Genomic DNA, 15,754 nt, shown 5'->3' on the forward strand with positions numbered 1-15,754 from the left:
GTTATCAGTTTATACAATAAAGAAAAGAAAAACGCGAGGGACGGATTTGACAAAAGAGCAAAACAAAAAGAAAGATTCAAAGAGTAAAGCGATATTAAAACATTTAGTCAATCTGTTGACCTAAAGAATGAAAATGAACACAATGGTTTTTGTTTTCACCGATAGCAGTAATAAAGACCGGAGTCTAACCAACAGAACTGGAAGTAGAATCGGTCACTCGCTCAATTAACGTATTCCAAAGAAAAAAGATAGACAGCATTTCAAAAGATATCAAGTTTTAAACCTGAACATTGGATTTGTTCTAACGATTTTATATACTTATTCAGTGATGATTCCCTTGCAAAACTCTGATACCCTTTATTCGAGTTTATTATTATTCTCTTTATTTATATAGCGCCTTATCCGAAGTTCAAAGCGCGTTTCACCCATTATCTTAGACAGAAGGGTACACACACAGACACATGCACGCACGAACGCACACACACACACACACACACACACACACACACACACACACACACACACACACACACACACACACACACATAATATATATTATATATATATATATATATATATATATATACTCACACACACACACACACAAACACACACATAGACATAGACACAAACACACACACACACACACACACACACACACACACACACACACAAACATAGACACACACACAAACACACACACACACACACACACATATACACAAACACACACAAAGATACGGCAGCAACGTTCACAGACACAAACACACACATAGACATAGACACAAACACACACATAGACACAAACACACACATAGACATAAACACAAACACATAGACATAAACACAAACACACACACAAACACACATACCTAAAGTGTGGATGGTTACCTAAGAGGCGGCACTGGGTGTAGTGCCTTTCTAGTGCACTTGCACTACAACAGCACTGGGTGCAGTACTCGCTCCGGCATCGAAAAATTTTGCACTAAAAAATGCACAAAATTTGACCTATTTCGTCGCCTATAGAGGACGGAAAGAATGTCATTTTGAACATTGTTATGACATTCTTTCCGTCAAAAAAGTCAATTTAACGGTGTTAAATGAAGCGAGCATCCACACAATTAGGTTGCCATCCAGAGTTTAGGTTGCCATCCACGTGTGGATGGTTGCCTTATGGTGATTTAGGCAACCAAACCTGTGGAAACATGGGTACACACACACACACACACACACACACACACACACACACACACACACACACAGAGTTCTGTCCATGAGTTCACATCGGTTGTGGCGTCCCGCCAAACACCAACATGGCTGTTTCTTCAATCGGGAATTTAGCTCAATTAATTTCGCAGACTGACAAAGGTGGCAGTGATTAAGTTAATTCAGCAAAATGAATTCCAGCAAAACAAAACAGAAACGGAAAGATTTAAGCATACAAACAATAGAAATAAAAATTCGTCAAGCGAAAGTACGGACAAGCAAGTAAAAACCTGTAAGATTAATCAATGAAACAAAGGGGGAAGGGTAATACAATAAAATAAAGTGTATCTCAAGAATTGTTGGAGGAACGTTGCTGCCGTATCTTTGTTTGAATAAAGTGTAGATTATATCGCATATCCAAAGGAGTGCGGCAGAAGATCTAAAGAAAAATTATATTACAGTCGTTGTACACACTTGATACTCTTGTCACGATTTGGTGTGCTGTCTTTGTCGGTCTTTTTGCCTCCAAATTATTGGTTAATGTTGTTTGGAGTTCGAAAACCTTATCTTGAGTAGAGCTATAAAGAAAAATACCGCCATTCGCTCTCCTTCTCTCTGTCTCTGTCTCTCTCTCTGTCTTTCTCTCTGTCTCTCTGTCTCTCTGTCTCTCTCTCTCTCTCTCTCTCTTTAGATATCTCTCCTTCCCCCTTCCCCCTTTCCCACTATATGTACCTACCCTTCTTCTCAATGCACACAGATGCGTGAAAATGATAATCGCCTGGCACCAAAACGGGTATTTTTAATTGAGCATAATTATGCGGGTATTCTGACCGACCAGAGGCTCTCAATTTCACAATCAATTTTTTTAAACTGTAGGGACAGCATTTCAATTGCGACTTTAGAACTGAAGGTTCGACCAGGTTATATGAAAAGACACAGATAAGTATCAATCAAAACATCGCTCAACATAATATATATAAAATATCAGAAGTTGTGACAGAAACAATTGAAAGTCAGAAGAGACTTTCTTTTGAGATTTGTAAAAAATCTCTTAGCAGAGCAAAAGAGAGAGGAGACAAAAAAAATGTGTCCCTTCACAGACAGCCCTATTGGGGAAATCAGACCCTCCTCGGACGGGACCGAGTTTCACAAAGAAAAACGTATATAAGCTACTCACAAAAAGTTAAGGATCACTTGCACACAAATTCATAACTTTCCAAATAAGAAAGTCAATGCGTTGGTATTTGGCAAACGTTTAATTCAATGATTTAGTGATAACGATACAACATTTCCTTCAATTTCGAGCAATCGTTTGGTCTGTACATTTTATCAAAGTGTGTACGTATCGAAATTTAATTTCACAAAGTCGTTGAAATCACAAGACATGGCATTCAGATGCTCCGAAAAGTTCAGTAATGCGTGTAACCGCCCTGGCTGTTCTGGCACTCGACGCAGCGAGTCCTCATAGAGTTGACCAGGGTGGTGAAGATCCTCTGTGGAAGCGCCTGCCACTCTGCCTGCAGCATCTGGTAGAGGTGCTGGACATCCCTGAGAGGGGGGTGGTTGCTCCTCACTTTGCGATCCAACTCATCCCAGAGGTTCTCAATCGGGTTGAGATCGGGACTGCATGCTGGCCACTCCATTCTGTTGACTCCAGACTGCTGCAGGAAGTCGTTGACCACCCTTGCCCTGTGGGGGCGAGCGTTGTCATCCTGGTAGACAGCCTGCGGTCCCATCTGATGCAGTGTAGGCACAGCCAGCGGTCGAAGGATCTCATCCCGGTATCGGAGGTCAGTCAGGTTACCCTGTACATGAAACAAGGGTGTTCTGTGGTGATGGCTGAAGGCCCCCCAGACCATTACAGAACCTCCACCAAAGGCCACCTTTTCTTGGACAGTGGCGTCGATGTAGCGTTCCCCTTGGCGCCTCCAGACCCTCAGTCGGTCGTCGTTGTGGTTCAGGGTGAAGCGTGATTCATCACTGAACAGGACCTGGGACCATTGCTGACGTGTCCACCTCACGTGACGTCTGCAGAAGGCGCGGCGTGCTGCCCTATGGGCTGGAGTTAAGCGTGGCCGTACAGCTGGGCGACGAGAACGGAGGTTAAACCCATGAAGGCGATTCCGTATGGTCTGCTGGCTGATGTTGGTGTTAGTAGCCACCCTCAGCTTCCTTCGAATAATGCTGGAAGAGGCTGTTCTTGTTTGCAAGGCTAGTCGTTCAATGAGACGATCTTCACGTGGAGTTGTCTTCTTTGGTCGCCCAGGGTGCGTCTTTCCTGGACCCTCCCAGTGGCTGTGAAACGCTGAATCAGTCTGACAATGACCGAGATGGACACGTGAAGTCGCTTGGCCACTTCTCGCTTGGGGACACCATCTTGGAACCATGCAACAGCTCGTCCCTTCTCAAACTCGTTCAATTTTCGTCGTGGAGGCATTGTCAGATAATGCCTAATACTGGTGGTATGTCTTCTCAAAAAGCCAAGCAAGTGACAGCATCTCACACATAAACAGCAGTGCTTGCACGTGCATAATGGTTTTTCCATGTGGCTTGTGCAATGTGTTCGGGCTGAACGGTCCAAAACAAGGTCCTTTTTCGCAAGTTTCCGCTTTTTCTTTTGCTACCAAGCTCAGTAGTAGCGAATCCCATGCAATTTTCCCACTAACACAACATCGCCCACTTACAGCTGAACAAGAATTCATAACAATTTGGTTTGACTGAGAAATAAATAACAGTAGCGAACTGATTTTATTGAGCACCTGTTTTCTCATAGTGATCCTTAACTTTTTGTGAAAAAAACGTGCACATAATATTAGATTAGAAATGCCTTTGTTGTGATGGCTTTAACCGCTTGGGTTTGGGCATCTAAAAACGGAAGATAAATCGTTTGAGAGGAATATTACCACTTGAACTGTTGCTAGTGAAGGAAAACTAGTTGTAAATGTGCTTTCCATTTGTCCTTGTTAAAAAGACGAAGAGCAGACACGTTTAGCAACTCACAGTCAACGATGTGCAAATAAGGTAACGCTTAAACAAAACGGTTTACGTTATTACATGGCTGGACATGAGAGGGAGGGGCTTCAAAAATAGGCAGGGGTACAGGGGATAGCCAGGCAGGGGCCTGGGGGTCATTGTCCCGCAGATGCAGATGAAATGTAGAATTTGCAAGGGGTGTTGTGGGTCTCTTCTCGAGAATAAAAAGGTATGTATCGATTGAACGTTGGATTTCCCTTCCTTGAGCCATGTGACGTCAGAGGCCAACAAAACTTCATATTTAGGCCGCCAGCCGAGACTACAAAAAGTGCATGTTTGTGTCCGTTCAATCGTAAAAACTAAAAGGAATTCTAACCAGAATCGATCGATACATAAATGTTAAACAGAGGCGGATCCATGGGGGGGTTTCCGGGGTTTCCGCAACACCCCCCCCCCCCCCCCAGCCTTAAATTTTAAAAAAAATTAAAAAGAAATAGATTTGAAAAAAATAAAATGATGGCTCAGATTGCATTAGATTGCTTTATTTTCCTTGTTTTTATCAACATCCCCCCCAAAAAAACCAAAAAAAACAAAAAAAACTAGGAGCCGGCCTTTGTCTTTTAAATGACGGTTTTGGAAGGTAGTTGGGTAATTTGTTGGCTCAGGTTGCAACAGATCGGTAATTTTTCCTTGTTTTGATCCAAATTTGTCTTCTAAAATTAACTTTTGGGAGGTGTATTAGGGGAACTATTTTGGCTCAGATTGCACCAGATTGCTCCATTTTCCTTGTTTTTATCAACATTATCCCCATGACCCCCCTAGGAGGTAAGGTCGCTTCGCGCCCTAAACTAAACGCTTCGCGTCGTCGATCTGTCCCTTAAAAAAAAAAATTGGAAACCCCCCATTAAAAATGATGTGATCCGATTTGTATTTTTGACCAAAATATGACATTTTACACAGATCTTGACAGTCATTGTTCACCTCGACCGCTAACACGGTCTCGGAGGAACACTGACTGTCTCGATCTGTGTAAAATGTCATAGTTTGGTCAAAAATACAAATAACGTATATTTGCCGGGTAAGGGAGGAGGAATAAGCTTCCAGAACCCAGAAGTCAGTTGAGCAGATGTTGTGATAAATCAAAGTCAGTTGAGCAGATGTTGTTTTAAAGCAAAGTCAGTTGAGCAGATGTTGTTTTAAAGCAAAATCAGTAAAGCAGATGCTGTTTTAAAGCAAAGTCAGTTGAGCAGATGTTGTGATAAATCAAAGTCAGTTGAGCAGATGTTGTGATAAATCAAAGTCAGTTGAGCAGATGTTGTTTTAAAGCAAAGTCAGTTGAGCAGATGCTGTTTTAAAGCAAAATCAGTAAAGCAGATGTTGTTTTAAAGCAAAGTGAATTGAGCAGATACTGTGTCAAAACAATTCATTTTGGCAGATGTTGTTAGAAATCAAAGTCATTTGAGCAGATGGTGGGTTAAATCGAAGTCGGTTGAGCAGATGCTGTTTTAAAGCAAAGTCAGTTGAGCAGATGTTGTTTTAAAGCAAAGTCAGTTGAGCAGATGTTGTTTTAAAGCGAAGTCAGTTGAGCAGATGCTGTTTAAAGCAAAGTCAGTTGAGCAGATGTTGTTTTAAAGCAAAGTCAGTTGAGCAGATGTTGTTAGAAATCAAAGTCAGTTGAGCAGATGTTGTTTTAAAGCAAAGTCAGTTGAGCAGATGTTGTGATAAATCAAAGTCAGTTGAGCAGATGTTGTTTTAAAGCAAAGTCAGTTGAGCAGATGTTGTGATAAATCAAAGTCAGTTGAGCAGATGTTGTTATAAATCAAAGTCAGTTGAGCAGATGTTGTGATAAATCAAAGTCAGTTGAGCAGATGTTGTTTTAAAGCAAAGTCAGTTGAGCAGATGTTGTTATAAATCAAAGTCAGTTGAGCAGATGTTGTTTTAAATCAAAGTCAGTTGAGCAGATGTTGTTATAAATCAAAGTCAGTTGAGCAGATGTTGTGATAAATCAAAGTCAGTTGAGCAGATGTTGTGATAAATCAAAGTCAGTTGAGCAGATGTTGTTATAAATCAAAGTCAGATAGGCAGATGCTGTTTTAAAGGGAAATTAGTTTGGTAGATACATGTTAAAGCGAAGTCAATTTGGTAGATACTGTGTCAAAACAATTCATTTTGGTTGATACTTTATTACAGCGAAGTCATTTGAGCAGATGGTGGGTTAAATCGAAGTCGGTTGAGCAGATGCTGTGTCAGCCGCTGCTGTTGTCGCTCTCGTTTTGTTATTGTTGCCTTATTATTATTTTTTCTATTCCTTTTTTTTTGTGCTGACATTGTCAGGTTTGTTCTTTTTTTGTCCCCTTTTTTTTGCGGGCCCTGAACTACAAAATCCATGATGAGCAAACTTTGGTTGTGCACTGTGTCTTTCTTCAGCCTGATTGTTTTCGTGACCAGTTCCTGCAACCCCAGGTAGGAACTTCATTATTTTGTTCAAATTAACATCTACCTTATGCTGTAATCGAGTTTGTTTGTGTGTTTGTTTTTTCTTGGTTTCTGTTTGTTGGTTTGTTTGTTTATTTTTGTTGTTTTTTCTTGGTTTTTTTCTTGAGTTTAATTATGTTTTTCGTTTCACTTGACCATAATATGGACATATCTAACTTAAACAATGTTGACTTATGCAAGCGGTGTTGAACAGTATCCGCATTTCAGTCATTTTAAGAAACAGTTTAGATTTTGGGTTCGTAGCTCATTTTAGTTGTTGTTGTCCTTGCTGTCGTTGTTACTTCTGTTGTACTTGTTGTTCTTGCGTGGGTTGCTGTTGTTGCTGCATTGCCGTCTTTGTTTTTGTTTCTAATCTTTGTTGTTACAGATCTACAGGTTGTCAAAGGAATGACAACCTGTTTGCCATTGACACGCAAGGTAAAATATATTAATGAGAACTGTTGAGTTTTGTGTGTGGTTTTTGTTGTTGTGTTTTTTTGCGTGTGAACAGACTTAAAGGACGAAAGCACTCACATCCGTTTCAATGTGCGCGAGACGATATTGTACGTGTGCTTGGAACTGGAACCGGCTGGTCATTTGTTGTGGCTGCAACCTGCTTTGTGCCCAGACACTGCTGCCTTTAGTTGTTGCACTGTTGCGTTGTTATCCGGAACATAAACAACACCATCGTGATCATAATATCCGCTTCGACTTTCGAGTCACAATTGTCAGGGCGAGGAGCAAAATATTTTGAACAAACAGCAATGACCTCGTCAACAAAATCGTTGTTTTATCCCAAAGTGACTTCTGTCGGCAGAACTTTCGGTGCTCAATTGAGAAGATTGACTTGCGGTTCTACTGTCAAAGACACCCTTTCAAAACAAAAATAGAAAATTGCACAGCTTCAAAGAAAGTGCGAGCCATCAAGTTTGGCAAGGGAAGCAACTAAAGGTGAACAGTTCTTTTGTGGTCACTGAAAAGAAAGAAAAAGAAGAAGAAATATTGTCCAGTAACAGTTAAATCTGACTACTTTTCCATACGTTTACATTATTTTGTTTCACAGAAAAATTAAAAAGAGGTGTCAGAAAAAAATGTAAAGTAACAAATTATGGATCTGCAATAGGGGACATTACCTGCTATTCCGATTTGGTCGTGTGACAGACGTTTTCTTCCACACGAGATTACGTTGATTGTCTAACGAAGCCGTCAGGCTGAGTTAGACATCAGCTAATCGAGTGTGGAAGAAAACTCTGTCACACGACCAAGTCGGAATAGCATGTATGTCTCACAGCTTCAACAGAGGAGAGAACAAACACGTGTTGTGTACTCAAGCTTGACAAACCTAAACACAGTACTGAGCAGCCATTGTGGAGAGATCTACTTTTTGACGGAAGTGACCGAACAGCTGTGAATGACGTCTCGGTATATGTGAATGACGTCACAGTCATCGTCACAGTCTGTATCTTTTGAAGCATCGCATTCTTCATGACGTCTTTCTGTGTCTGCATCCGCGAAATGTGTGTTCATTCCGGAATCTTTGTCATCTATTTTCAGAACTCTGTCCTTATAGTTTCAGACTAACAGGCCTTCTGAGCGAACCACTTTCCAAGGGCAGCTAAATTCGCCTATGGAAACAGTACTGTCGTCTGGGATGCCGTTTTCAGTATTCTGAGCGTTGAAGAATTTGTAAAGAGAAGAAACGATAACAGCAGGAGAAATAAAAGTCGTGTGTGCATTTTTTTGCTTTTGGAGGGACGATTTTGAGTTTGAATCCGTGCTTGCCATGCTACTAAATCGTATAAAATACAATCTTGCACACGTTTGCTTTAGTAGTGGCAAAGAAGGAAAGCGTGTAACATTATTAGATGTTATGTGGTTTTTTTGTCAGACGAGCATTTTTGCCGTCGCGATATAACCTTCGTGGTTGAAAACGACGTAACACCAAATAAAGAAAGAAAGAGCATTTTTTGTCTGTCCGAGGGGACATCTACTGTTTCATCTTTATCAACCAACGCCGAAGGCCGAGGTTGATGAAGATAAATGAGAAGGCGATCGATATATGCTCTGCGAGATATGAATGAAAAGTCGTAAAAATGATGACAATAATGAATATCATAATGTTTGTTTGTGCAGTCTCTCCCCCTTCTGCTGTGAACTGTAGCTTTGCACTAAACATATGCTGCTACAGAGTAGGGTGTTTTGATGAGGGCATGGGACACTGGAACGCAACGAACGGTACATTTTCCGTTTTGAGCAAGCCTGCAATGGTATAAGAAGAAAAGGACTGCTTCTCTCTTACTGTGTGTCTGTGGCTTTCTACTTTTACTTTCAGTCTCTGTCTCTTCGTGTGTGTGTGTGTGTGTGTGTGTGTGTGTGTGTGAGTGTGTGTGTGTGTGTGTGTGTGTGCGTGTGTGAGTGTGTGTGTGTGTGTGTGTGCGTACGTGCGTGCGTGCGTGTGCATGTGTGTGGGTGGGTGGGTGGGTTCGCCTATGTGCGTGAGAGTGTGCGGGCGCGGGCGCGCGCGTGTGAGTGTGTGTATGTGTGTGTGTGAGTGTGTGTGAATATGTGTGTATGTGTTTGTGTGTGTGTGTGTGTGTGTGTGTGTGTGTGTGTGTGTGTGTGTGTGTGTGTGTGTGTGTGTGTGTTTGGGCATGCGAGAGAAAGATAGAGTGGGAAAGAAGATAAGAGAGGGAGAGAGAGAGAATGACAGACAGACTGACAGAAAACAGCGAGACATATTCCAAGAAAAAAAGACAGAGAGAAACGGAGTTCCAAGTGTTGATATTTTACGTGAATCACTTCGTCGTCAAAACTGACAGATTGTAACGAGCATTGAGAGGCTGCAGTATTGATCCTTTCTGGAGCAGTCAACAACTTGCTCACGTGTGTATGAATGCTGCTTTGTTGTTGGTCTTGCAAGTGTAAAACAGGAAATTAAATTCTGCAGCCTTTACATATTCCATTTTGGAGTCTCGCGGGGTCAACGTTTGTATGCAATCATGTGTAGAGTTTGCATACAGCGCACAAAGGCCGTACCACCTTGAGGTGTTTCTTGCATTCAATAACGGCACTCAGCCATCCTTGAAGGAAGACTCTTTCAACTTCCGTGACAACCAACAGAACACTGCACGTTTTAACGTCGACCATTTGACAGGAAAGGTATGCTATGATAACAATAATGAGATGTTGATGTTTGATTTCCTTTTATTTGGAGTTGGTCGTGTGACAGAGTATGCTTCCGCATTTGATTCGTTGACTGTCTGACTACGCCGTCTGCTTGTTGTTGCTGTTGTTGTTGTTGTTGTTGTTGTTGTTGTTGTTGTTGTTGTTGTTGTTGTTGTTGTTGTTGTCGTCGTTGTCGTTGTTGTTGTTTTAAAATCCCTCTTTGGAGTCTGTTAAGATGTTTGCCATATCATACAACGACAAATCGACGACTGATGAACAGATTATTGACATATTATACAATGAACAAGAAGGGCAAAGCCCATACGACTCACATGCTTGACCTTCTGCTTTACTCATTTTTCCTACCAAAATACATGTGACCTTGACCCAAGGTCAAGGTCATCCAAGGTCATGCAACACAAAGCTGTTAATTCAAGACATAGGAAGTACAATGGTGCTTATTGGCTCTTTCTACCATGAGATATGGTCACTTTTAGTGGTTCACTACCTTATTTTGGTCACATTTCATAAGGGTCAAAGTGACCTTGACCATGATCATATGTGACCAAATGTGTCTGATGATAAAAGCATAACATGTGCCCCACATAATTTTTAAGTTTGAAACAGTTATCTTCCATAGTTCAGGGTCAAGGTCACTTCAAAATATGTATACAATCCAACTTTGAAGAGCTCCTGTGACCTTGACCTTGAAGCAAGGTAAACCAAACTGGTATCAAAAGATGGGGCTTACTTTGCCCTATATATCATATATAGGTGAGGTATTCAATCTCAAAATCGTCAGAGAAAATGGGAAAAATGTGAAAAATAGCTGTTTTTTAGACAACATTTATGGCCCCTGCGACCTTGACCTTGAAGCAAGGTTAAGATGCTATGTATGTTTTTTGGGGCCTTGTCATCATACACCATCTTGCCAAATTTGGTACTGATAGACTGAATAGTGTCCAAGAAATATTCAACGTTAAAGTTTTCCGGACGGCCGGCCGGCCGGCCGGCCGGACGGACGGACGGACGGACGGACGGACGGACGGACGGACGACTCGGGTGAGTACATAGACTCACTTTTGCTTCGCATGTGAGTCAAAAATCGACCACTTATTTACAGATTCAGTTCAGAGTTCGAGGTGGGGCACCTGGAAAAAAAAGTCGACCTCTTCAGCCTTACTACGCCAGAATCACAGAAGGCCTATGTCTACATAATGGTAATATAATATTGCTTATATCCGCCAAAACCATCGACAACTTGTGATAGATATTTGTGTTTACTGTTTTAATGTTCTGCTATCAATTCAGTTTTAAATCGTGTGAAAGTGCAGCTGATCCAAAAGGATTGCAATGTCTTCTGAGTGCATGGTTCTGATATGTGGATGGAATCATTGCGTGCTTATTTTATTTTTCTGTCTGGGGTGCGTTTTGAACCAGAAATGAACAATGGATAAAGTACCGCTAGAGGAATAACACAAAACTTCACTTGAAACTTCCGCTTGTTACACACAATATAACTGCATGTGAAGCTGCCTCTAAGTAATTCACTTCCAATGTTTACAGCTTCGCCTGTTCACTCTGAAGTCTACGATCCTCATTCGTGTGATTTGGTCAAAACAACTCTTCCGCCTCCTCTTAGCGAACACACCACATCGAGCAACACAGCTCAAATGACTCCCTCATACACGGATACTCAATCAATCAATCAATCAATCAATGAGTCTTATATCGCGCATATTCCGTGGGTACAGTTCTAGGCGCTCTGCAGTGATGCCGTGTGAGATGAAATTTTATACGGCCAGTAGATTGCAGCCATTTCGGCGCATATTTACCTTTCACGGCCTATTATTCCACGGGTATAGGTAGACAATTATTAACTGTGCCTAAGCAATTTTGCCAGGAAAGACCCTTTTGTCAATCGTGGGATCTTTAACGTGCACACCCAATGTAGTGTACACGGGGGGAGGTTCGGACACCGAAGAGAGTCTGCACACAAAGTTGACTCTGTGAAATAAATTTCCGCCGAACCTGGGATCGAACTCACGCTGACAGCGGCCAACTGAATACAAATCCAGCGCGCTACCAACTGAGCTATACTTCGACATCTTCACAGCCAACGGCCAGAGGGGGGAGTTCCGTTGTCTTACCGTCATCGCCATTGCCTGCACAACAGTCAGCTGCTGGTACGGACTCCGCAGTCTTCTGTCACAGTGTTACTTTAATCTTTTAGTGATTTATTCGTTATTGATATAGTGTTGAAGATATGCAATATCTTCGGATATTCGCTTTCTTCTTTTTTTCGCTGATGTCGTCCTATTTTGCCGTATGATCGCTTTCTGTGCTTCCATGTCCACTGCTCGGGTTGTGACGTGGCACTGTATTTTAACACTTCTTTTGCGCTGTTTCCAAAGACAATTTGTGGGATTAGCTCGACTGAGAAATTCATGTCAAGCTGGTTTTCTACCTTATATTCTAACTCAAAAGAAACGTGAAAATGAACTCTCTTACCAAATGACAATAAGTTATCTCCTTTTAGGGGTTTAGTTCGACTGAGAAATAAATTCCAAACTTGTTTTCTGCATTAAATTCTTACTCAAAAGAAACGCAAAAATGAACTCTCTTCTCCAATGACAACAAACTTTCGTGTAGTTGGTCCGAAAAGAAAGTTATCTCTTTTAGTGGAGTCTGAACACCATGCTTGCTTATCATTAAAACAAATTGAATCATTTCAATCATTGTCACTCAAGATCATTGCCAACATTTACCATAAAGTACTGAATAAATTAAAAAAAACGGTTGTCAATAGTATGTCAGAAATCAACTTTACTTTTCTTTTCGTAAATCTGTGTGGTATATATATATACGACCTGTCCTTTCTGTTTTCAGACGGATGTTCCTCAGACTCACTGGTGGCCATACTCGTCTCTGTTATCGTCGGCGGCTTCGTGGTCGGTGTCGTTATTGTGTTGATAGTGCGGAGAAGGCGCAGAAAGCAGACAGATCAAAAGCCGTAAGTATAATCTAGTTTTGAATATTAACAAGTACAGTCACCACCCCAAAATATAACCCTCTAAAAATATGTTGGAAAAAACATTTTACAACGCAAGAGTAAGAACAACATTAACAATTATCCAAGCAACATAAAACTTTTGTTTTTGTTGAATTTTACTTCCCATTGGTGTCCACTAAAAAGTGTTCCAACTCTTCAGCGGGTACTCTTGGTAAGAAGATATAGGACTGGTTACATGGGTACAGCGTGCTCCTTGTTACTCGGTCTCAATTTGATTGACCTTTCTCATACAATTAACCACACATTTATTGATCCGAGTTTTGATATTGCCTGTTTATGTTTGGAAATTATGATTACCATGCATAGAACATGTGCGTGGAAGATGTACTTGGATGTTTTGATTCATGTCCCTGACACATCCTGAACTCGGGTCAAAAATGAGTTACTTCCCTTCGGGTCTCATTCTATCACTGACAGGATGCTTTGGTTTTCCTTCTCTGGATAGGAAATCAAATTTTTTTTTACATATTTAGATCTTTTCGTAATGTGTTATGGATATAAGCAGATTCGCGATCGTCGATAATGATTTTTCATGGTGTTGTGTAATTTTTAAATTACAAAGGAATTGATATGTAAGACAGTTTCAAGCGAGCTATCTTTCGCGGATGTATATACTGTGCAAACAACTCTAAAGTGTCACGTGATAATCAACTTTGGCTTCGGTACGCGCCGGTGCAGGCGATTTTTTCTGTAACCAGTTGAGAGTGATGCAACCATATATCACGGTCTCCTTCCGACAGCAGTCTCAAAATTTTGACTTGTTTTGACCTTAGAACGATGTCTTTATCATAACTGTGAAGAACAGAACGGAGATCACTGTCGAAGTCGGCCAATCTGCAATCATTTTCGTCTCGCGAACACTGATCTCAAATTTAGATCAGTGCTCGCGAAAAACATATGGGAGATAACTCTGTATTCTTGTTTTCATAGATTCGCGCAATAATTTAGCATGCTGTCAGAGAGAAACTGGCGATAGCCGTGGAGCGATGATTATCAGAATGGTCCCTGACATTCATCCTGTTCCTCGGTTACAGAAGGTCACCATCACTGCTACAGCCATTTCAGAACTTCAATACTTTACCGCATTAACTTTTGTCGCTGAAGCGTTTTCACTCTTATCACAAGCAGCTATGTATCATGTAATCATATCTATTACTTTTTGTATAGGGAAAGGTCTGGCAGTGATGGTCCTCGAGGTCAAGCGGTATATGAGAATCAGGGTTTCCATGATCAGCCAGCCAGACACCATGTGGTGGTCAGTTCCAGTGTCAATCCTCGGGATATGTCGGGTATGTATATTCTGCCTTTTAACATTCAGTTAGACTATCATGAGAGTGGGGGGGGGCCTATCTGTTATTTTACAAAGCAGTTACGCTTTTGATTGTCCCTGTCTTAAGGGAAATAATAAATCATCCCAAACAATGTCTTTGTGTCGATGAGACTGGCACTATTTTATCAACCTATTATCTCAATTACAAAACAATAATAATGTGCATCGATAACATCAATAGTTCTTTAGCTGCAAGGGCGTGCGGAAGACCACCAACTGACCTCAGAGTTGACAGGCGATCGACAAGAAGAACAGTTTTGCTTCATGATACAGATTCCAAATTCAAGAAAATGACACAATTTACGTTAACTCTGCTCATTCTGACATTAATTCTTCATTCCACAGAGCCCAGAGACTCTGCAAGACGTTCAGACGCTTCCAACGATTACCTTACACCAATGAACGTGTATGACGGTTTAGCCAATCGAAACATCGAACACAACCCGTACGACGCCTTGACCAATCAGAACAACACTTACGAAGGCTTGTCGCAAAACAGAAACGAAACCCGAACTTACGATTCGTTTGTTGTCAGCAGAGGCCAGAGCGAGGATTATAAAATCCCTGACACGACAAGTAAAAATGATACGAGGCTAACAGAGGTAGACAGAAACTCCAGTGAATACTACAACCAGTCCAGACTGAAGAAGAGCGGGATCTTATCTTCACCACAAGCTGCCTCTTCCTCATAAGTCTCGGAATATCAGAACATTGGGACATAAAGAGTTAATATTTGATCACAAGAGCACATTGCCAAACATTGTTATCAATGCATAAACGATTACAATAGTATTTGTTTGGGGATCACATAAAAAAAAGTCGCGTAAGGCGAAAATACAACATTTAGTCAAGTAGCTGTCGAACTCACAGAGTGAAACGGAACGCAATGCAACGCAGCAAGACCGTATACATACTCGTAGCATCGTCAGTCCACCGCTCACGGCAAAGGCAGTGAAATTGACAAGAAGAGCGGGGTAGTAGTTGCGCTTAGAAGGATAGCACGCTTTTTACATTTAGTCAAGTTATGACTAAATGTTTTAACATCGAGGGGGGAATCGAGACGAGGGTCGTGGTGTATGTGCGTGTGTCTGTGTGTGTGTGTGTGTGTGTGTGTGTGTGTGTGTAGAGCGATTCAGACTAAACTACTGGACCGATCTTTATGAAATTTGACATGAGAGTTCCTGGGTATGAAATCCCCGAACGTTTTTTCATTTTTTTGATAAATGTCTTTGATGACGTCATATCCGGCTTTTCGTGAAAGTTGAGGCGGCACTGTCACGCCCTCATTTTTCAACCATATTGGTTGAAATTTTGGTCAAGTAATCTTCGACGAAGCCCGGACTTCGGTATTGCATTTCAGCTTGGTGGCTTAAAAATTAGTTAATGACTTTGTTCATTAAAAATCGGAACATTGTAAAAAAAATAAAACAAATTATAAAACGATCCCAATTTACGTTCATCTTATTCTCCATCATTTTTTGATTCCAAAAACATATAAATATGTTATATTTGGATTAAAAACAAGCTCTGAA

General features: G+C 41.2%; 1 protein-coding gene across 1 annotated transcript in view; it reads left to right on the top strand.

Annotated features, from left to right (window-relative positions):
- Positions 1-14,942, top strand: part of LOC138970171 (uncharacterized) — a 17,440-nt gene extending 2,498 nt beyond the window's left edge. The window contains exons 2-4 of the mRNA XM_070342662.1: positions 12,709-12,832; positions 14,060-14,181; positions 14,568-14,942. Of these exons, the coding sequence (XP_070198763.1) occupies positions 12,709-12,832; positions 14,060-14,181; positions 14,568-14,914 (593 nt within the window). The 3' untranslated portion in view covers positions 14,915-14,942. The remainder of the gene's footprint in view (positions 1-12,708; positions 12,833-14,059; positions 14,182-14,567) is intronic.
- Positions 14,943-15,754: the final 812 nt, after the last annotated feature.

This window comes from Littorina saxatilis, linkage group LG7 (genome assembly GCF_037325665.1).
Source record: "Littorina saxatilis isolate snail1 linkage group LG7, US_GU_Lsax_2.0, whole genome shotgun sequence".
NCBI lineage: Eukaryota > Metazoa > Mollusca > Gastropoda > Littorinimorpha > Littorinidae > Littorina > Littorina saxatilis.